Source organism: Grus americana, chromosome 19 (genome assembly GCF_028858705.1).
Source record: "Grus americana isolate bGruAme1 chromosome 19, bGruAme1.mat, whole genome shotgun sequence".
Classification (NCBI taxonomy): domain Eukaryota; kingdom Metazoa; phylum Chordata; class Aves; order Gruiformes; family Gruidae; genus Grus; species Grus americana.
This window is the reverse complement of record NC_072870.1, coordinates 5,735,514-5,759,370: the sequence shown is the minus strand read 5'-3', so window position 1 is coordinate 5,759,370 and position 23,857 is coordinate 5,735,514. Positions and strand designations below refer to the sequence as shown.

Below are 23,857 nucleotides of genomic sequence, written 5' to 3'. Positions count from 1 at the left end.
AACTACCAAATGACGGCAATTCTCAGGCTGATCTATTAAACAAGGCAAAACAGCCAGTTTACCTTCATACATTAGAGTGAAAACGGTTCAATAGCCAATTCACAGAACAATCAGCCAGCCCTGCCCTTGGATTAGCAGCAAACTGAATCCAACTTAAACGGACTGCAGTACTATATTGCCTGAGGTGACATGACTGGGTTTCAAGTTAATATCTCCAGGCAGGATACACTACTAGAAGAAGCTGAGGTGCTAAAGCAGATGGGAGATGAAATACGCCTCATTTCCACATTTCTCCCCATCAAAGAGCTCACTTACCTTCTGTATAAAGTTCTCAACTTTATTTTGCAGACCCCACCACTTGAACTTGACTGTTACCAGTTTGTAAGCACACATGTACGGACAATCTGTCTGCTTCCCCAGCTCCTTCTGCAAAGACACAAAGATAGTCACAACAGGACTCAGGTCAAATGTCTCCAGGAAAGCAGCTTTCAGTCATAACTATGAAGTCTTTCCACAGTTCCTCACAATCATCTCGCATCCTTACGCCTTGCCTATTTTTTATCAACAAGTTTTGTCACATATTTTCTGACCCCTTTTCCATGGTATGTAAGAGCATGATGAAAATATACACTAGTTTCCTCCACAGATGGCCTTCCCGTCATTTTGAGGATGGACCATTCCTTCCTCTCCTCTGTTCTCCATTTTTTCTTCCATTAAATTTATGTCTTTCAGTATCTTCACTGCTGTGCTATGGCTACTTAGTTTCCTTAAAAGTCTTTTGACAAAGTCCCTATCTAAAACCTTCTGGAATTAGGTTACATCAGCTGAGTCATCCACATAATTATCAAGCCCTAAAGAAAGCTTCACAAAGTTCATAAGATGGACTTTCCTACTTCCTTTTACAGGAGCCATATCCACTCTTCCTAAGTGGATCATATCAACCCCAGCTTCTACTAAGTTTGCCTGCTAGAGATCAGACTTGCACACCCATAGCTCCCCAGATCCCATTCAGGGTCCCTTTTAAAGACTGGTATCATATTTGCACTTGTAGAGTCTCCAGATTCCAAAGATTTAAGTGAAAGGTTAAACACTGCTTCTCATAACTCAGCTATTTCGTCCTTGAATTCTCTTGGGTGAACCCTTGGGCTGGCAATTTCTTGGAACTCATTTTATTTGTACTGAACTCTTCCATTTCCTTTAACTTCAGAACAGATCACCAACCGAGTTCTGCGTTTTCTTCTACAGAAGCGAATCCAATGTTTTACAGACACATCTGTGGCTCCAAGCCCCAGTATCTGAACTCATGCAATACACACCTTCCAGTTGGGACCCAGAGGTCCACGTCCAGTCTTGGCAGATTTAAATTTTGCTGGGTCTTCTTCTGCCTTGTAATCCTATTGGATAGATGCGCAAGATTAAACACAAACTATCCTAGTTACCCAGCTGCTCACTGTCACAAAGGATTTATTTTTCTGGTGGGCAAAGACTAACCTCTAACTGCCTTCTCAAGAGCTACTGTTTTCAGACTTCAACATTAGGTCGAGCACTCTTCAAGGAAACATATTTCTCCCCCCTGTGCTGTGTCCTAGACCTATGTGAAGAAGTGGTAACAAGCTGATATGACCTTTGTAAGGACTCCTTTGGGGTAAGACTATCAGAAGATCTGTAAACCCTCATGACAGGTTTCCTGTAACCACTTGTTCTTTGGGAGCTACACACTGCTGCTGCAGAAAATAGCTATGCTCACTGGACCTGTGGTATTTTTCACAGCACTGTATCAGTATGATGCTCACATATCACACACTAGAAGAAAAGTACCGTCAAACTCACAGTACCACCAAAAAGAAAGAGGCATCAGTTATGCCCCTATTGATTTGCAGCATTCCCTTCCTGCATGTTGGATTAAGACGAGGGTGTGTACTGTACTCCTACCCCCAATTGAATTAAAATGAAGACAAACCCAAATCATCATCAGTTTACTGCCAAAAGTGATCAACTGGTAGCATCTTCTTCAGGAGTCTTCTGCCCCAGATAAATTCCCCTTCCTCTCTGGCAGCATTTAATTCAGAATAGTTTGTATTTGCAGACACAGCTTAATACCTGCCCGCCCCATCAGAATCAGATGCTACTCATGTTCTACCAATTCATCTTTATCAGAAAGAAAAGCTAAAATAAGCATTAGTTCTGGTTTAATATCCAAGACCAAGTTTGAGAACAGGTGAATTAGCCATATTTGAATGGCATCAGAAATATTTAAGTGGGGAAACTCAAACAACATTCCATTTTCATAAGGTTGGGGATTTTTTTCCAGTACAGTACAGAAATATCCCTTAGTTTCTTACAGTAACTGTAGTGATACTTAGAACAAAGTATTAGCTACATGATTTCAAGACACACTTGTGAAGCCATGGGTCAGTTTCAAAAAGGAGGCAGCTTAAAAAAGATTCTGTATGGAAAGGGCAGTGCCATTTCTTGTTATTCAAGCATTATAATCAGCTACAGGGCTGATACACATACATATATATACACACACAGTTACACACACTGTAAGGCTAAGCAACACATTTTACAGACAGTATTGACATAGCTTTTTAAAGAGCTCTTCCTCTAGCTTGCTTAAACACTTTCAAGGAATGCCCTTCCTCCTCTTTCCATCCTCTCATTTGTCCTGTTACCTGTAACCATCCCTGGGAACACAGTTTGTACATTATCCCTCTTTTAGCACAAGGCCTCCCACACTAGGGAGCTCTTACCCACCTACCATACCTTGGGAAGTACTTGACTCCGGTCAGCAATGTCTATATAAATAGCTTCTACATTCTTCCACACATCGGGCTCCAGTTTATGAACCTGCAGTGAAAGTACAAGACTAACATAACTGATTCAACTACAGAACACTCCAATTCTAAGATCGTAAAAAACCAGATGGAGATGCAGACACCTAGTGTTCCCCTTCCACATACTGAGAGGACACACCATTGTAAATACACAATACAAGATCTTCTAAAGAAGCAAGGGTGCTCACACAGAACAAGTGTTTGGGGGAAAATTTTATTCAGCATGTATGAGAAGCCAACAGGAGGGAGTCTCTGCCTACTAGTGCGATAAGCATTTCAAATCCAGGAACACAGTGAATACACAGTTCCACACAGCAATTCTCTAATCTAGCACGGAAAGCAGCATTGTGACATTAAAGGGATGAGTAAAATACACAACATAAGTACTTACGTTCTCTTGTGTTCCAAGATCTGATTTATGCCAGGTTTCAATTTTGATCAGGAAGTCATCCTTCATATACTCATTCTGTCATCAAAACAAAGCTGCTTGTTATTCTTTGGATATATAACCCTAGTTCTTATTAACTAGGTAAGCAGTAGGGAAGTCAACTCAAAGAATTGTAACGTGATTGGGGTTTGACTTAGGGAACTTTAGAATTATCGGTAAACATACCATTGCATTTAGAAAAATTGTTTGATCACTAAACACGTAAGATCAAATAAACCACAAGCTGTTCACTGAAAAAACATAAGCGTCATTGTTTCAGTGAAACATTTGGAGTTTATAAATAGCTTTTTCTGTAAAGGACAATATCTGCCACTCTATTTAGAGTTTAGAAGGGATAACATAAGTTAACTAGGCAGAAATTGTCTTTTCAAAGAAATTATTGATCTAGCACTGAGTACATATTTGGATGCAACTCTTCGAACGAACAACAATATTAAACTGATGTGTTGAGAGCTTTTGACACTGGAAAGGGAAGGGACAAGAAGCACAGCTCTGCCAAGTAAGCAAAAAACTTTCCATTTCTTATTATTACTGTGAGTAGGAAAGGACTTCCAAAGGTAACCCTATCCTCCCTCAAGGGAGTAGAAACAAAAGCACAAGCCAGTGAAACACTCAGCATGTAAAAGGAAATATCAAATTCAGGAGACAGATTACTCAAAGGGACATAATGGTATGAGCTATCTTTCCTTTAATCAGTTTATCTAGGCAATAGTACATTCCCATTTGTAAAGCTGAGCATTGCTGCAGTGAAGATCTCTGTCCCTAGTTACAAAGTGTTTGTGGATATGCCACAGTTGGTAAGGGGGTTTAATCTACATGATAATCTACATTGTAAGAATGGCAAAAGCTAAAGTGCCTTTAGCTGAGGCTAAAGAGCTTCTTATACCCAGAATGCTTCATTTCAGACATTACACATGCTACCATAGATCATCAGTAAAAACAATACTTACTGTAATAACTGGTCCAAGAAATCAACACATGAAAAGAAAGAGATACAGTACTTTAGTGAAAAAAGAATGTACAGCAACCATCGCCCTCCTCCCCCTATCAACAAAACAAGGACAACTTCAGCTTCCCAGGGGCTGCTAATACTACTGAGGGAAAAACCCTAGAAGTCGATAAAAACCAGCTAATTTCACCCCCTTCTCCTCTGGAAATTCTCAGACTTGGAGAAACCCAGAGGAGCAGCAATTAATTATGTACTGCCACTTCTGCTCTCTGGACTCCAGCCAGCTGGATGAGAAGATGGAATAAGTATGTTCAGCTGACGGCATTTTACCAATCCTTTCTCAGCTTGCAGATAAGAAACCTCTCCATAGTTCCAAAGCAAACACATGCTGGATTTCAGGCCAGTGCAGACCTCATCACTCCTCCATGCAGTAACCAGACCCTCTACATCTCTACTGCTCATGGTAACTAAATTCCCTGGGTAGTAAGGCTCAATTATTCAACACAGAAAAGCAATTAAAGATCCTGTAACAGTCAGCATCTGTCCTACCTGAGCCATCAGAGAATGTTAGCAATTCTACTCTAAGAACAAGGATATCTGAAGCTAAGGTTGAACTTTGCTGGCTTGTTCAGAAGTTTAACATGAGGGCTTTACTAAGAAGCAATTTTGTTTTGAAGGTACTATTACAATTCATGAGTTTCCAACCCAACACCCTTTAGACAGTACCATCCCTTAGCACCTATCATGCACATCCAGCTACTTTAATTGCCTACTGCTGGGTCTTGGACTGCTCTAAACCCCTAACAATTTGAGAATTGCTTTTTACAGCAATTTACAGAAGACCAATTATTTAGACTGACATGTTGGGGTGGAGGGAGAGAACAAGCAAGCAGAACTGAGGCTAATTTTTAACAGGCTGAATTTCATCTCAATGAACACGTCATTATTTCTGCGAGAAGTTTTTTTCCTGCTAGTCCACACAAAATACTGAATAAACCAGCAGTAATTATAAACCAGAGCCTTCCCACCTTCCCATGACAAACTGCTTTTCCATGACTACGCACCATGACTATGCAGCTGCCTTAAAACAGGTCCCTTCACCTTCCTAATTTCTTCTCTGTAGGGAAGACTCCTCATTTGTAAAGCAAACAAATTAATCTCTTTAGAAATGTCCATTAAAACTTAGATGCTCTGCTTGCTACAAATTATGGCCTGCACTTGAGGCGTTACAGCACCAACTCCTACACATTTCAGCTGCAGTTATAACTTCTCAATTTCTTGACATTTGGCCACAGGCATCTCATGCTGACACCCAGAAGAGCAGAACACACATCAAATTGCTTTTCTAAAAACATTTAAGCAACATTAATATTTAAGTCGGACTGCAGAAAAGAACCAAGAACACTGTTCTCCTTGGCACCAGCCCACAGTTATAACTATTAGGCAATTCTCACTTCATTTTTACTGCAGAAGTTGTAAATGCATACAACGACAATCTCATTTACAGTTCACACTCTCAAAGGAGGAAAGCAAGGCTTCCATTCAATGTACACAAAACCAACATATTACAGCACAAACAAGCGTGCAGAATTGCAGGAAGTTATAAGCTAGGCATTTAAATTCCCTCAACCTTCAGTAGTTCTTTGATAATGGTATATAATATGCGTATTAAAGTAATAATTGAGCTTTTCAGAGGAGATACAGGGAAACGTAAGAAGGATAATCTCATATAATTAAAAAAAAGCTTAGCATGATGCACAATTAACTAAAAGTACTGCTTTATTCAAACTCAAAAGGCTCTACATGATAGCTAATATGCAAATAAGCAGCACTCCAGCACACTAATATCACCGTGGTATAGGAGGGCACAGGCAGAAGTACCACTAACTCCTACACAGTCAAACCAGGCTTAGTTCTTACTGTGTCTCTGGCTCTTAGGTTTCAAACTCTAGCGAGAGGACTGAAAACCAGCATGGCATTTTATGTCACACACAGATTCACATGAGGCCACCCAAGTCTTCTCACGTACAACTAAAATATCCGAGTGTGTCCCAAACTGAGATGGGAATGCACAAGGCAGCCTACACCACACACATGGGTTCTTCCCTCCTGCCCAGTACTAACAAGTGAAGGTTTCAGCAACTTTTCTGAATTTTTCTTGATTCACGTCAGGCTGGCAGATTCTCTAAACAGATTTGCCAGCCTCCGCATTAAAAAACTGCCTTCTGCTCCAACCCCCACAACAAAGCACTTTTTATCTCATATTATATTGGTGTTTATTACAGTTGAGGATATTTTTTTTTGTTATGTTATCATTTCTAGCATACCAAAATCTGAAATTTCTTCGACTGTGTTGTAAAGTCTTGTACTTGATTTTAGTATCACATTTTTTCCACTTAAGTAGGATGCTAGCATTGCGTAACTGAAGGATAAGCAACTAAAAGTGACAAAACAAGCTAACTCCATACCTTTGTTTCAGAAATTGGTGGAGAAGAAAAAGAGGAGGAGGAGGATACAGCTAGGCATTATGTCTAACAAAACTGGAATCAACTTAGCCAGATCTGTTTCCACAATTTAAAGAATTAATGAAAGAACTGTTTCCATTTAAACTAGCTAAGCATACTTAACATGAAAATGAACTAGGTAATTTAAGTAAAATGCAGCAAGAAAACTGCGTAAGTGTGAGAAAGATAGGTTGTAAATAACTTTGTTTCAGCATCTTGAACTATGTGACTCATTAAAAACTTATATTGCAGTTGATAATGACAGTATCCGAATTTTGTATTTGAAACATCCATTCCACTAGACTGCTGCATGTAATTTTGTGTACTGAAGTAACGTTATCCTTCCTCCCGAAAAGCTTTTTCCTTCTTTTAAAACACTTAATTTAAAATAATTTTAAGTAAATTGTTGAAAAATATTTTTTTCTATATTGAGTTTCAAGAACAGTTGGAATGTTTAAGTTTACAGTTCCCATAGCAACTGTACCACTACCAAACAGCAGAAAATGTATTCTTCAAAGATACAAACAGCATAAAACACAGCCAAAAATACTACGTAAGTTTGGAGGCAAAGTCAAATTTGCAGTTCCTACAGCAACAAAGACCAGAAAAACAGTAGTGGTTAAATGTTGTGGCTGATAACTTCAGTGAGTAAATACGATACTTATTAAAGTAAATAAACACTCCTGTAGAAAATGAATTTGACATTATTTCACCACTTTGTGCAGCTTCCAGAGCCTCAGCCCAGACTTCACAGATGGATTCGCTTTAGAATTGTTGGATGAGAGCTGGATATCTGTGCCAAGCCTCCACCCCAGAAGCAACTGTAGCATTACCTGTTCAACCTTCACTAACCCTGGATACTGCAATTGAAGAAATATCAATCACATTATGCTGTTGCTGCCATCAAACTGCACTAAGCAAGAGGCAACCAAGATCATCTCTGTTCCCCTCCTCCATCTTCCCTTTTTTTTTCCCCACCAGGCTATGCTGTGCTTGAGTACACAAATCATCCCTCATACATTCATTTCACTAGTGTTACACATCTGTTCCTTTAGTAGGACTAACATCCATTTCATAGTCTGTTCTTTTTCACTGTCATTCATTAGCAGCACATCAGACGAGGGCATTTCTTTTAACTCCACAGCACTGTATTTTGCTTTTCCTGACCCACAGAAAGGGCTTAGAGAACAGAAATCTAAGGTAAGAGCTGAAACAGCTTCCCTACTGGTTGCCTCCTTCATTATCCCCTCCTACCATCCCCCCTCCGCCCCCAAGAAACCAAAAAGCCAGCAACCCACAGTCCTTCCCCACACACTCACCAGTTCTGCAGTAGGGATAGGCATTCCATGCTTTTTCATGTATATTCAGAGCTCCTTCAGGGGCCAGCATTCTCACAAATGTTGGCACTTTGCTGCAGAATTTGGACATAGGAAGAAAGGCACTGATAAGAACTACAGGTAATGAGAGCTATGGTCGAGACACTCTGAGACAGGCAGAATATGACCTGAAACGCAGACGCTAGAGTCTCACACACATGCACACTTGTGGAACTGGTGGGGTTCTCCCCACTCCCAGTACGATGATTTCCAGAGACTGCTGAATTGGACAGGCTAATCTAAACCTTCTTTACATAATGAAGGGAAAGAAAAAAAGAAGAAAAGAAAAAAAAAGAAGAGGTTGAGAACAGGTTGAAATCTAGGTGGCATTTTGTTCTTTAGCCAAATTCAACTATCAAAATACTGGGTAACAGGATCATATTTGCTTTGAAAAGCTCAGAGCTAGATTTTCTTGGGACAACAGCCACGCTTACAGGGGCATACAGGTGTACCAGTAATGCTCACTTCCAGCTGTACCTTGTGCCAGCTACTGTTACGCTCCTGTCTTAACTCCATGTCTTTCAGCCTTTACATAATCTGTGATTTACAGTCACTGCAACCCTATTGCATCTTCCTCCAGTTCCTCTTGCCTGAGGAACCTTGCACAATTCTGGGAATAAAATGTTTCACATACCTCTGTAAGTGGTAGATCTTATGTGTGTACTGCCCACGCTCTCCATCTCTTTCGTAGGGTTCATTCACCAGCACCTCCACTCCTTCACCTCCACCAGTTTCATTTTTACTGGCTTCTGCCACAGAATACAGCTGTCCCACTTGATACTAAAGAAGTTAAAGACGCATTATTGTCATAGCTATAATTTAGCAGAAGTTATAATAACTTTACCAGAAGCAGCCAAGGATAAATTTATTACCTGAGGAGAAGGAACAGAAAAGGACATCCACTTGTGTGTCCAGATAAGCAGCTCATTTAATTTCATTTTGATACAGAAAGCTTGAATGGTAGTTAGGAAGAAAGCATTGCCAATAGGACAGTTACCTTTTACCCTTAAACCTCAAGCTCCAAACCAACACAAATTCAGGAGAAAGTAAAACGGATGAAAGGAATGTCAGGACAACATTTAAATAAAACACAGGAGACCTCAGGCGTAAAGTAGCAAAATCCATTGTTTTTCAATCTTTTTGGCAGGCAGGTGCCCCAATTGTTCAGGTCAAATGGAGAAGAACGCACTGCCAGTCCTAAATCAAAAAGCATACAGTACTTTATCCAGAATAATCCCAAAGAACTTCACATGAAGGGCTCGTTGGGTTTGGGTTTTTTTGACAAAATGGCAGCATTATTTCCCAGAAATCACTCCAACTACTTCATGCTATACAATCTCTTTCATAAGAAGCATGCCCAAATGTTTCACAGGGAAGAGCAGAGGACAATCAAGAATATGAGCAAGCCAGAACATTCTTCTCTGCAGAAGAAATAAAGACCAATACACTCTTGCCTCTGGTAGCTAAAAAAGGGATACACAGCTCAAAAGAAATATGATCAAATGAAGAAAATTCACACAGGCCTCTGAGGCGAAGTTAGATGAGCAGACAAGGTTTGAGGATGAATAAGCTAAAGCACTAAGTCAAAAGGAAGTGTTCAAACTTAACAAAGTCTTCAGAACTGAAAGCGAGCAAAACAGCAACTGTTGCCAAAGGTAGTACAGAGAGACAGTCTGAAAGGGTAATCCACAAAGTGTTAGGTATCAGAAGTGCAATGATTAAAAAAAAAAAAAAATACACCACCAAAAATCCAAAGAACTCCAAAATGTAAAAATACAAAGTAATGGAATACTCTTTAGGCCTTCTTTTTCCCCAGCATAGGGCTGTGCATCAGAATCACTCCCTACACTAAACCCAGGCTGGAAAAGTAGAATACTGCTCAGAGCTGACAACCCAGAAATAGTTCATTGAGCTGGTACATCTTCAGCAATGAAGGAAGATTTGTACAGTGGTTAAATGTTGTTGTCAGAGCATCCAAAATAAAAAACAGCATCCAAGCTATACAGTGTTTTGTACCTTCTGATGCTAACAAAGACCAAGGAAACATTTATTCCTATTGGAAGAGTAGTAGATGGTAAGCCAAAGTAATAAGGCTAGATGTCCTGGCCTCAGGAAATCTGGGACAGGGCAAAAAGCATACCAGAGGGATTTAAACAAGTCTCAAGTTCAACACATAGGCGTACTAAGCAAGCCCGACTACCTGCTAGACCATCCCTGAAAACAAAACAAACAGCCATCCAGTAAAAGTAATCCATAAGAAAAGCAATCTACAGACCATTTTCAAGCTAAGAGCAACAGTTCTGCTGGCTGTCTCCAGAAGGCAGTGGCCCAGGTTATGCAAGGACCCCTCACTTGGCTGGATAGTTCCTGCACTGTCACCAGCGGATTGGGTTTCAGTCTGGATTTTGGGCTGCAATACAACTCTCTGCCTTCTGACATTTCATACGCTACATTGCTTTCCTTATGACTCCCTACATATGACCCAAACAAAACAGAATACTCACCGCCCTCCAGAAGAGCAAAACATGAGAGTTGTGAAATCTTAGAAGCAAGTTGATTTAGTAGAGTGAGAGCCACGTGTACACCCATAGAGAAGAGAACTTATCATGAGTTTGGCACTACAGCATTAGAGGGGAGGACAGAATGGCTTTGACTGCTTTGCAGCAAGTCTCAGGACAGGTCTCCAGGGGCACAAACTAATTCCTCTTAGTAACAGTCTCTCATTCATTCCTTCTCCCTTTTAAATACATGGGTCAGAGTTCAGACACTAAGAGGATAAGCCCTTTGGTTTGGCATCTTCACCATTTAATCTTCCCTGTTATTTCTGATCCTTTAATCGCATTGATAAAAGAGGAAAAGGCTCAAATAAAACTGTCCCAATGAACAAATCCCACAGTATCTGCCTGCAGATGTTAACAGACAACCAGATTCTGGCTCCATGAAGTCCAGAGTGTCAGGCAGACCCATCCTTGCCGACCTGAGAGCTCCCAAAAACCTTCTTTTCTTCTGCAGGAAGTTATCCCTCCTGATCTGTGTCACAACACCTCTTATACAGCTGACAGCATATCTTCATTACACCAAATTTCTTTCAGAAGGCCTGATCTCAATGTAGCCATCTTCAAGAACAGTTATTCTCCTGAAAGCAGCTTTGAAGGCAATTAATAAATAAGCGCCCTTTGTGTTTGGCAAGCTCCCTCCCATGTGAGAGGAACAAAGAGGCAGCACAGAATGTGTACGCACAGCTCTAATCCATACCAGCATTTCAAAGTGGCAGCTGGCAAGACACCCACACAGCCACTCAAGTCCACGCTCTCCAAGTTGGCACTGTGCAATGTGATGTTGGTCAAAGTACAAGAGTAAAGGTTAGCACCTAAGATACAACAAGGTTCTTTTCTTTTTGCTCCCTGCAGTGCGTCAATGTATAAAACAACGCAGAAGTACAGCTTGCAGCCTGCACTTGAGCTGGACCGCAATTTGGCAGAGTTTCCGAGTAGAAGACAGTCTGCTACAGTCTAACTCCTACATCCCAGCCTTCAAGTTTTAGTCATCACCAGGGCTTCTCCTCCACTGTTTTGTTCCCATCTTAGCAGTTACTTGGCTAACTATTCAGTGTTGATCTCTTTATTCACCAAGTCACAGCTCCCCAATGTCTTCCTGATCACTGGTTTTCTCTTGAATTCCTTACTATTGGTTAAGCTCCATTTGCTAGGGGTGAGGGGACTGAACACAGAATCCCCAGCATATCACAGAACGACACAGAAGATTCCCTCAGCCCTATTACAATACAGCAAACTCACAATTAATTTCATTCTCTTACACATTGGCATCAGACTTTTGGCAACAATTTGCGTGCAGAAGGCATACACTCTTAAGGCTTTCAAGCAAAAATTGCCCATATTAAAGTGGAATCAGAAGTCCTCTCGCTATCCAGAGATGCTTAATGAGCAGCTACATGGTCAAGAGCCACAACAAGTCTCTAGAGCCCTATTCAGAGTTTTGTGTGCAAGGAAATCCTTGAAAGCAATGAAGCTGTAACAGCTGTTTTGTAGTACAGACAGCAGTGTAGTGACCAAGTGATGCACAGATGTGTCAGCATCTTTCCACACTGGAAAGGGGATGAAGCAATACACAAACTTAAAGCAGTAGTCATCCTTTGAGTCAATACCAGAAATAACGTTTCTTCTTAAGCATACCTTTAAAATTACCATATCACATAAGTACCTATGCGAAGCTAAGCAAACTTTAGAACTTTCTGCTTAGGGAACTGTTTCCTGAAATCTGGCCTATCAATGTGAGAACCACCAGACCTTGAAAAGGGGCATCATTCAGGGGACATGGTGCCAATATGCAAGTCTGGTCAAGATGGCAGTCTGTCCACAATCCAAGCACATTAAAAGTGCGCTCTCTAGTATTTTAGTTCCTTCTCTTCTAAAGATGTTTAATTGCTCTTCACTTTATAGCCATTTCAGTAGGTTACTCAACTATCTGGAACTCCTCTGATCCAGAGGAGAGGAAACAGATGACCCCAGGGCATGCTCAGACAAGGAGGTTGCTAGAGACCGACAGATTTATATACTGCCTGTAAACTCAGTTTTCCACACAGGCAGCCTACATACAAGGCTCAAACATGCCTGGCACTGAACAGCCAGCCAGGGAGGGAAAAGAACATAGCGAGGGACTCACTTTAAGTGGATGAAGGTTAATCCTAGTATCAGAGAACTCAGAAAAACCCTGTGCTGGGTTCCGTCCAGTCTAACCCCCTCAAAGAAACAATCTGTATACTGATGCTGTGACTTTCTCTTTACACAGCTTGATACCTAGGATGCATATCCCTATAAGAAGGACTACTGCTATTGATGCTAAGGTCTTCTGTTTATTGAGCTCTGGAGTACCTTACCATTTACCCATAACTTTCTCTAACTTGCAAGTGTGCATCCTTCACTTACTTGCTAAAGCTTATCATGTTAGTCCTTTCTTTGTCAAGGACTTCCCCACACAAGTAGCACTCAGGCATAATAAAAGATCCAAACATACCTACTCTAATACTGTAGTCGGACTTCTGTTAAAACTGCTTGAAAACAGATTCATGCAAAAAACATATAATCTACAGGTAAGGAGAAAGCAAAGGGGAGACTTTTGGCATTGTCTCATTAACATAGTACATAGATCTAAAACCACTCTCTGATCAGAGGTCTAGGCTTTCCATCAGCATATGATGCTTGTCACAGCAGACTGATCCACAGGAACAAGGAACTTAGCTTAGACATTGCTTTTCTTTTACTAGCCAGTCCCATAGCTGCAGGAATACACTACACCAAGTTCTAAACTGTGTTCTGTCAAAGGAGTAGAGAGTTATAAAAGGAATATGCTTAAAACAGTGCTGCCATGATCCGTCTCACCACTATCTCTGCCACAGTGGCTGCTATATTCAGGGGAAAGAAAAATTAACAAGCGTGCTGTTATCACAGCTCTCTCAGAGTTAGAACAAGCCCTTGATCAGAGCTCACAAACCGGCTTACAGCCACGGATCACAAGAAAAAAAAAAAAATCTAAAAGAAGGAATTTACCACAGAAATGCTATAGGCTCAGTCATTTCAATTTCTCATCAACCCTGCTAGTACAAACATTTAAAAAATTGAAAACGTTTATATGGTCAGATTCTCTGCAAGAGTGCTGTTCAGTGCAGAAGGGAAGAAGGAAAGGTAAGCTGCAACTCCCAGAGAAAACAGCAGAGAATCAGCCACAGACTTTGCACAGCTATTCTATGGCCAGTCTGGCAATCAAAATGGCTGTTGCCATTATAGACTACATTTATTCTCTCAATTAGAGCTTTACCTAAACAAAAAGAAAGTTTTCTTTCTGCAAAAGCTAGAGAAGACAAATCTTAAAGAGTCCTAAGATATACGCAATCTTTCTTTTGCTATACCAACCTCATAAATCAGAATAAATTGTTGCTCTTTGTTTAAGAGTTTAAAACAAAAGAGTTCCAACAAAACACAGTTTGAAGGGTAATTTAAATTTGTACCTAAGCTTCCTCTTTATGTAAAAAAAAAAACCAGAGAGAACAATAGTATTAATCAAAAGGAAATTGCACTTTAGAACAGTCTGACAAGTCAAGATTTGTAATCAACATATCTGAAATAGTTTATAGGAGAGGTATGAGTACCCTCAAGCTCAAAGAAATTAAATTATTCAGTCAAAATGATGGTGAATGAGTAACAGCACACAGGGGTCCTGAAAACAGCTATATCCTTCTCTTGCATTTTCCAATTTTTGTTCATACAAACTACTTTGATCACAAGTTTGTGGGGTTTTTTACAGTCCTAAAGCAAGGAAGCAACAAGGAAAGCACTTACCTCCTCCACAGACACAGGCAGGATAACGCGGCTGAAAGGAAATACAGAAACAGAAAGTTAACAAATATCCCTGCAGCTGCAAAATTTACGTGACATTCCTCACAGCAATGGCTACACAGCTCTCCTCTCCCACCAGTATTCCAGCATCCACCCAGTGCTAGCATCCCTATCGCTAATTCTTTAGTCTCAAGACTATTTATACAATAGCCTCAAAGAGGATCAATACGTGATATTGCATAATTGCAATCCTACACTAAAAATGTATAATTCTCATAGACCCTTATTGGTAATATCTTACCAGCCTACAAATCTACACAGCATCAAAACAGTTGCACGTTCCTTCTCACAACATCCTTCCAACAGTCACATCTCATTTCTTGTCAAGTTGTTGTAGAGCATAGCTACGTGCTTCAACAATTTTGCAGAGATCTGTGATAGTCTCAAGCCATTTTAAGATTTGTTTATGTCCTATCCAGTAGGAAACAACACTAAATAGAGAACTATATGGAAGGCACTCTCAGAGCTGACTGAATGAAGGTGTTGCCACTTCCATACATGAGTCACTTTTTTTTTTTTTTCACATTGTGGTTTCCTGAATGCCTCTTAGAATCCACTGATTGGACTACAGATCAAAAACTGTCAGCAGTAACGCTGAGATTTTTTTTGAAAAAGACAAGAAAAAGAAATTTAAAGCTGATAACAATGCATGCATGTTAAGGCCTTTAAAAATATTGTATCTACTCCCAAAACTGGATTTGTATTTGAACTCTGCTTTCAGTAAGGATGATGTTGAAACAAGGAACCAAAGCAAGATACAGATATGAAATGGATACGGCTACCGTGGGTGGAAGAATTCCAATTCTCTGGGAATGAGTCTCAAAGAAATTAGGATATAATGGGATCAGGAAAAAAAGTCGTCTTTATTAATAAACTTATTTTTAAAAAGCAATACTGGTAAAAATAGATTTTTTTTTCTACACTAGAGGAATGTTACCAGCAAGAAGAACAAACTGTAAGAGGGGCAAAAGTTTACAGATTATGCAAGATTACTTATTACAGCAATGCTTTATGCTGGCTGCAAAGTACTGCAGAAGGAGCTACTGAGAACTGCAGATGAAGTTCAGTGTCAATAAAAGCACAATAATGCACTATAAGCGCTCATTTTTCCCAAACATGTGAGGTTAATGATCCCCAAATTAACTACTGCCAACAAATCTCTTGGTGTCCTTATGGAAAAGCATCTGGAAACATCAGCTCAGCAGCAGTTTAAAGGTAAACACCACATCAGAAACTGGAGCATCATACATACACACACAAAAAAAACGAAAGACACATGCCACTATAATCTCCCATGCATCAACATCGTGAATATTGCATATAGTTCTGGTCATCTCATCTCAAAGAGGATGCAGAACAAGTGAAGGAAGGCAAAAAAGATGACTGGAGATGGTGAAAAGCTTCTGTGTGAGAAAGACAAAGCTTTTCAGCTTGGAAGAAAAAAACAGCTAAATGGTTAAGATATGGGAGCGCATTAAAGAGTCATGCATGGTGTGAAAAAGTGAATGGAGAAGGAACAATAACTATGTCTTACAACAGAACAACTCAAGAAAGAATAAAAATTACTATGCAGCAAATTTAAGAGCAATCAAGTGTACTTCTTTACATCATGCATACTTAAGTTATGGGATTCCTTGCCAAACACAAGAAGTATAAGCAATTTTCAAATCAGATTTGATCAATTCATACAAGTTCGTATGCCACTTACTTGTAGTATACACTGAACTACAATCATTGCACTATTTATATATTGTTTCCTAAAAATATCTGCTAGAAGGCAAGACAGAAGAGGACCTTTGGTACAATTTAGTATGGTATTCCTTACATAAGGGAGAACAAAAAAAACCTCCCCCCCCAAAAAAAAAAGGATTTCCACAGGTAGCCCATGCCATCAAGCATGGCATGAGATTAGTTAACTGGATAAAACAGCAGTAAGAACGAAAAGAGATAAGTAAAGGCGAAAGACTAAGAAACAGGGAAGAAACAATGACTTTGGAATGGAGTTCAAATATTTTTCTTTAGAAAACCTGGCGTAAAAAAGATTGATGTAAGCTAATGAAATTCTATTTAGGAAATTGGAAGACACTAGATCTGAATATTATCTTCAACGTTCAATGTTCATGAACAGAGAAACAGAAACACAAAGTAGTTAAATAGTTTACAATTCGCTTAGCCTGGCAAACCAAGAATGCGGGGGATGACTAACACTTATAGATAGTCAAGTGATAAAGAAGGAGGAGGAAAGACTGCTCAAGAGGATTCAGAGGAAAAGCTTCGCAGGAGCAGCAACGGGAACAAAGACTCCTAACTTTGGGACAGAACTTGATCAACTTACGAGAAATTGTACGATGTGGTTGCCTGCCATATCAAAGGTCTGAAAATTATGAGGAACACTTAAGATCCTGCCTAGATTAAAATCTGCCTCAAATGACAGCAAAGGGAAGTACAGCTGCAGAGAAGGTCAGTGTCATTATCATCACTTCACAGGAAAGGGAAGTGAGTCTCTACACTCTGATTCTCCTCAAGGTCTTCCGATGCAGTTTAAATCAAAACAGGGAGAGCAAGCAAGACCTCAACCAGCATTCACAAACTCTGCAAGCAAAAAAATAGAAATCAAACAAATGAACAAAACCCATGCAGCTTATCTGTAGCATGGATAGGTAGAAATGAAAGATAAGTCTGAAAGACTGATAGGACATCAAATAAAAACATTAAAGCTATCACTGCATAACCATCAGTACAGGAAGCTCTACAGAAAAGATGATACAGATTGTCTGAAAATAAAAGATGTGACATCAGGTTTTTGTTATATTGCTCTATTTCTGTAACATCTCCTGAAATACCTATGGAGCACATAATAATACCCATTTGATTTAGTAGGGAGGATGAGACAAAGGGTCACAGAGATGGAAGAATAATCTGCTCAGATGACATGCAGTTACGGCTCACATATTTTTACCACCTACACTAGGTAGGCAGTTAGGTACCTGTATGCAGTGTTGGGGCAACCAGAACTAATAAAACAATAATAGCAAAGTACTTCAAATATCCAGGTGACACCAAAACAAGTAGTTTCTATATGCCTTAACTGCTTCCTGGAACATGAGATTTAGTCAAAAACCATATCAAATGGCATGTAAAATGGGCAACTTTCACATACAACTTCAAGCAATATTTATACCAGAACCAATACAGTGCCGCAACTCAGAATGTGAAACTGTTAGGGCTAGTTGGGAATTTTAAGAAGTCAAAAATAAATGCTCATTTCTAAAGTACAGTAGCAACCTTGACTGTCCTCAGAGCTACGTATGTCTTAAAAAAACCCACAAAGACAGGAAGAAAAGAAACAGGACAGTAATGACAAGACTTAAAAGATTTGATGACCCTTTTGAAAACAGAAATGGAAACCTGTAAAAAGAAACAAATTTAGTAATTCTGGTCTTTTTAGTCTTAACATTTACACTTCACATTTTGTTCTGGAACAGGCAGTGTGAAAGACCAGTAGATATGTTGATTCATTGAGGTAAATGATGATATCAAGTAAAATGACTTTTGGAAGTGATGCTCATCAAAATGAATTGTTCATAGTCTCAGAAATCTGAGAAATCTTGGAAATTCAAAGTACACATGTTCCCATCTTTACAAGACACCCTGTAGGTAGCATAGCTCACTGGCAAGTGAGCTTTACTGCAGTACAGGGCAAGAGATTGTAAGCAGAAACATGAAAAAGATACATGAATGTGAATAGAAATAAACCAGACAGGTGCTGTAAAAGTACATTAACCAACTAAATTAATAGGAAAATATCAACGGAACAGATGCTATAGTAGAACAAGTTAATTATCTTTTCATGCACCTGAAACTAAGCACTTAGCACTGTTCTGTCTGCTATCCAGTTTAACACTACAGAAGGTAACGGTGTCTCTGTGTTACAAAGACCAGCTCTGCTGCTGCTCTTAAATTCTACACCCCTATTGTTGGATAAAAATAGTAAGGGTGTAAGGATTTGTGGGGGGAAAAAAAAAGTTAGTTAAGATTAAAGACAACTACAAGGATCAGTACAACCCCCAGTATAGTTTTAATATTTAAATCCACACCACGGTCCATGATCTGGCAAAGTAATTGCTATGAAGAGGACACTATCATGCAGGTAAACGTGTCTAAGAGAAGACCTGAAAACCCACTTTATCATTAGGATCACAGCTGTCTTCTATAAAGTGGGGGAAAAAAATGCCTCTTCTATCAATCAAAAGAAGTTTAAAAGGATGGAATGTGCTTAACTTAAGAATGCACTTAAGTTAACCTTAAGAATTCAGGAAAGAAATATGTGCAGCAGTGTGCAGAGCTCGAAGACACCCAGCCAAAGTACACTGGTCCAAAAGAGCACACCATGTTAGCAAGCATAAAGGAACTGAATGAAAGACTAGGAAAAGCGATGTGACTAATAGCTACACGCACACTCGCGACAGATTGTCCAGCCTGATTTCCACCCCTTCTTCCCCATCACGGGGCAGAAGAACCGCAGCAGCCCTACTGACAGCAAAGAACTCCAAGGTGACGTTCCCCCACCAAAAAAAATTATTTTGGAACTATCTTATTTCTGCCACATTCACTCTTGTTCGAGTCTCCAGTTAGAAATTACACAGCTAAAGGAGAGGAGGGGGATCAAAACCAGGCTCGCCACTTAGCCCTGTGACACGGAGAAGGGGGCAAGATGCCACTGCCTCCCACAGAAACCGCTGTGCATTGACCCGCGGCTCCCAGCCGGGGTGCGAGCCCAGCTCCCGACTCCAGCAAGGCCCCCGCCGCCATCAGGACCCCCCCGGGCCACTGGGATCATCCCCCCCACACACACACAGTGCGGAGGACAAGGGGCCGGGGAGGCCACGGGACGGGGGGGCCACGAACCGGGCCGCCCGCCGCGGGGCTCCCCAAATCGCCCGGCCGAGCACCGGAGAGCCGCAGCGGCGGTGCGCAGAGGGGGAGGCCGGTGCCCGCCGGTTGCCCAAGCGGAGGGTGCCGCTGGCAGCCGCCGGCTCCCGGGGCGCCCCCGCTCCGCCGCCGCCGTGACCTTCACTCCCGCCCCCACCGGCGCCTCGGCCCTCACACAGCGCTCCCCCCTCCCTCTTCGCGGCCCGACGCCGGCCGCAGTGCAGGGTATGGCCGGGCCGGTCTCCGCGGCTGGTCACCGCGTCAGGCCCGGGCGAGCGCCGCCGGGAGCGGACGAGGGTGACCGGGAGACAGTCGGAGCGGTGAAGGGGGCCGGAGGTTCGAGGGGGGAGAGCTCCGCATACTCACTATTCCTTGATGAGCACCATGGCGGCGGCGCCGCGCACCTCCCGCCCGGGCCGGCCCTGTGAAGGTGACAGACGCCTCCCGGCCGCTCCGCTGAACCGCGCCGCACCGGGACGGGGAGGGGGAGGGGGGGGGGAAGCCGGGGCGGCGGGAGCAGGGGCGGGGCGTTTCTGCGGCAACGGCTGCGTCACGGCGCCACGCAGGCGTCCTTACCTCAGCAGCACGCGCGCGCGCGCGGGATGCTGTTGACGGCGGGGGTGAGGGCGGGGGAGCGGGCGCGAGAACTTCCCGCCCTCTGCGCCGGCGGGCGCGAGCGTTTCCCTCAGTACGCTCCCGCCGCTGCCGCCCCTCAGCCCGGCCTGAGGGAGAGGCGCTCCCCAGCACCAACACCCTCACACTCATTCCTCGGGGCGTGTGGTACGTTTGGTCAGTGACTAAATAAAAACTCCTCTCTTTCTAGGGGAGCAGGGAGGAGGGCTGACAAATGACGTGGGTATTAACGCAAATAGCTAGGGGATAAGTCAAGGCTGTAGTCAGATAGGGTAAGTGTTTGTTCTCGGAATTGGGCTCAGCCTTGTCACCAGGTCGCGATTTATGGCATCATCAAGTTTTCTTTCATTTTCAGCACTACCGAGCAGCAGCCACCCAAGCTGTACTTGGCATTAAGAACAACCCCAGATATTTATGAGAAGACAATTGCAAAAACCCCTTTTGCATGACCTGTACTCAATAAAAAAACAGCTAAAGAGCGCTCGTTTTACTACTTTGTCACTGGAATGACAGAGCAAGGATTGTCTTTATTTAATTGGAAAAATAAACCACCATACATTCAGCATCACCAAGCTCAAGCATGGATAACCGAGATGTGCGGCTTTCCTATTGACACCCTGCATCTCTTCTGTAGCATTCCTGTCTAAGGCCACAGTTGTTCATCTTTCACTATTTGATACCAGTTCACCCTGTATAACTGAGCTTGATCTCTTTCTCAACCTGCTATGTTATTTTTTAAAATTTATTTTTCCTCCAATAGAGATTGACACCTGGCTGTTAGCTCCTAACCTAGAGAAGAAAAAGTCAAGGAAACATTCAACATGCATCACGCCCTTTGGCAGATGACACCATGTAAAGCATTCATGCTTACATCATCTCATTAGGAACCAAGCAATACCTTTATTATGTTCAGCCTCAAAAGGAAAACTAATGATTAACTTATTACCACATTTATTTTTAGATAGTACTGCAAGAATGCACATCACCATACAAACACAGAAAAGATGACACAGGCCTGCCCCAAGGAACTTACAATTCAAGTTTGACAAATACTTTGAAAAAAAAAAAAATTCAGTGAACAGGAGAAGGTAGGGGAGGCTAATGCTATCAGGTTAAAAAGGGGGGGGCTTTCTGGAAAAAAGAAGGTTGTCCCAGGAATAAAAAGTGAGTGACAGAGGGCCAGGCCCAAGGAAGTGACAAGCACAAGGATGACAACACGGAGGACAGGACACTTGATAAAAACAGACTGCGCAGAGACAGGCTGAGCAGCACAGGTAGAAAAACAACGACCTGTAGGGTTTATAATTAACATGTAAGAATGCATCTACATAACACATCATTGTTTCAGCTATTCCACAGAAGATAACATTGTGAAATATAAGCCAGGAGTGGCTTTTAAATTAAAAAAAAAACCAAACAACCCCAAACAAACAGTCCCTTTCCATCAGGAATCCTACTGTAATACTAGTTTCCATTATGACTACTTTGCACTTCTGAGCTGGGAAGCAGGGAATACCAAAAGCTCTGCAGATGCAGAAAAGACTCAAAGAAAAAAAAAAAAAACACAAACAAAAAGCCCCCACACCATCAAAACTTGTAGTTTTCAAGATTTCATTTTTTTTACCCTACAGTATCTACTGTATATTTTGTAGCATATTTTCCAAATTCATCAGCCTGTCAAGAGGGAAATCTCCTACTTTAAAACATTTCAGTGATTTACTGACTTAGTTAAAATCTCATTATCCTACAATTTTCCTTTGTAGCCCAGGCATAGTTGCGGGAGTTAAACATTTCTGTGGCTGTGGCAGCATTGCAGTTAAGTTGGAGTCTTGGCAAGATTTGCTGGTTTGTTTTTTGGTTTGTTTTTTTTTTTTCAGACGTCTGCGTCCAGTTTCATCTCAAGGATCCAGATACTCTAGGACAGTAACTGAATAAAGTTATAAGCATCTATTAAGCAAAACAGCACCAATGTTTTCTGCTACTCTTGATAGCATCATTGCATTAGTGTTTTAAAGAATGGGTCGATGGGGCTTAGGTACTGACAGATCAGTGAAAGGAAAAAGCTGTCATCCCGCTCTTCCCCACTCTTTTTTTTTTTTTTTTTTTTTAGAACACAGATGCATATTAAATGCATGTGAGAGTCTGTAGAGGCCAGGAGCAGTGTTTCCAGAAGGTGCAATCACTTTTACACAGCAACACCCTTAACCGAGAGCTCCTACAAGCAGCGAGTACTCACAGATCAGGTTTCTGCTTAATTACATTCAGTTGGGGATGCTTTTCTATGGAGATGAGACCTTTCCCATGACCACCCTCCTTGCACTTCTCATATGGATGAGAGTAAGGGGGTACAAGGGGCATAAAACCCCCCTACAAATTCTAGCATTTAGGAATTATGAGAGTAGTTAAGCATATTGACCTATTGCATTTGAGTTATACAGGTTTGCATTATTGATTTAAATTGTGCCTCTCTAGTCTTTGGCAGCCCATTTATTTTTTTCCACAAGGTGGCTCATGCACATAGAAGAGCGCATCAGGAATTTTCTTGGTCCTGCATCACTTGGCTAGAAAGCGGCGATGCTGTCTTCCATTCCAAACATAAGTAATCCACAATTACATTTCCATAAGCAGCAAAGAACGTGGCAAACTGCCCATGAACAGTCATGTGTAACAGGACCATCCCAACAGCCTTTGTTTCTGCACCATGCAAGAGAACATTTAGAAGAGGCTGAAGCCAGAATATTCTGTGCTCCAAGGGGCTCACCCCTGCAGGAGGTGCCGCATTGAAGCGGTTATGCCACAATCAGTAGAGTATTTGCACATCTTGCATACAGATACAGTTTGGGTTTTTTGATAGATAAATTTGAGACTGCTTTTAAAATTAGTTTGGTTCACAACTGTCAGAGTAAATTAAACCCCATGAGATCAGACCAGTGTTTCACCTAGCCCAGCAATATATTTTCTCCATCTTGGACCAATTCTTAAGAGACAGAGCATGTAGAAAAAGTAATCTTTCCTTGGCATAACTTTCTTATTTACAGCAACTTAAAATCTCCCTGAGTTAGCAGATGCATCAGACCATTGTTTAACCAGCCCCTTTTAAAGAGGGAACAAAGTTACACTTCTGTTCCTCACTATGTCCTGCAGCAGTGGATTCCACTGTTTTGACTTCACACTGCATGAGAAAGCACTTCCATTTGTCTGTTCAACTCCCAACAACTAAAACTTCATTGTGTACTCCTAGTCCTGGTGACTGCAAGCCAAAGGCATGCTTTACTTTCAAGCTGCAGAGCCTGAAACTGTGACTTGAAGGCATGAGCTCTATTCCTCACGGCTGACCAGCAGCTTCTAGACACCATGGCACATCAGCAGAGACACCAACTGCCTACATCCAGCATTTTTTTAGATGAAGCTGGGTTAGAGGATATTCCCAATAAAGAGCAGGAACTGGGAACTGCAGTAGGGAGGTAGACAGCAGGAATAAAAGGTTCTTTAATTTAGTTGCACATACTTCAAGAAGCAGCAGCATCTCCACAGCAACTTCATAAAAATATGCCACTGTGTTCCACCATTTTGCAAAGACATTTACATCAGAAATTCACGTGACATAAGACTGAAAACTATCATGTTCAGTGTTCTGAAACTGAGGTGGAAGTAATGCTGAGTTCACACACGGACACCCTCCAACAGCTGTCTCTGTTTTAAGACAGAGTCTGAGGACTGTGGCTCAGACACTCACCTGTCTGAGCTCTTACTAAAAAAAATAAA

General features: G+C 41.5%; 1 protein-coding gene and 1 long non-coding RNA gene across 3 annotated transcripts in view; one reads left to right on the top strand and one right to left on the bottom strand.

Moving 5' to 3' along the window:
- PITPNA (phosphatidylinositol transfer protein alpha) overlaps positions 1-20,241 on the bottom strand; it is a 26,581-nt gene extending 6,340 nt beyond the window's left edge. The window contains exons 1-8 of one of the 2 annotated variants that reach the window (XM_054847617.1): positions 19,826-20,241; positions 14,471-14,501; positions 8,749-8,894; positions 8,050-8,149; positions 3,229-3,303; positions 2,767-2,850; positions 1,317-1,394; positions 316-426 (exon numbers count right to left, since the gene is read on the bottom strand). In XM_054847617.1, the coding sequence (XP_054703592.1) occupies positions 316-426; positions 1,317-1,394; positions 2,767-2,850; positions 3,229-3,303; positions 8,050-8,149; positions 8,749-8,894; positions 14,471-14,501; positions 19,826-19,845 (645 nt within the window). In that variant the 5' untranslated portion in view covers positions 19,846-20,241. The remainder of the gene's footprint in view (positions 1-315; positions 427-1,316; positions 1,395-2,766; positions 2,851-3,228; positions 3,304-8,049; positions 8,150-8,748; positions 8,895-14,470; positions 14,502-19,825) is intronic. The other variant, XM_054847618.1, reaches the window with a different exon arrangement.
- On the top strand, positions 14,518-23,857 carry LOC129215060 (uncharacterized). Its single transcript, XR_008579874.1, has 2 exons — positions 14,518-19,889; positions 20,448-23,857. It is a non-coding gene; the product is annotated as an uncharacterized LOC129215060 (long non-coding RNA).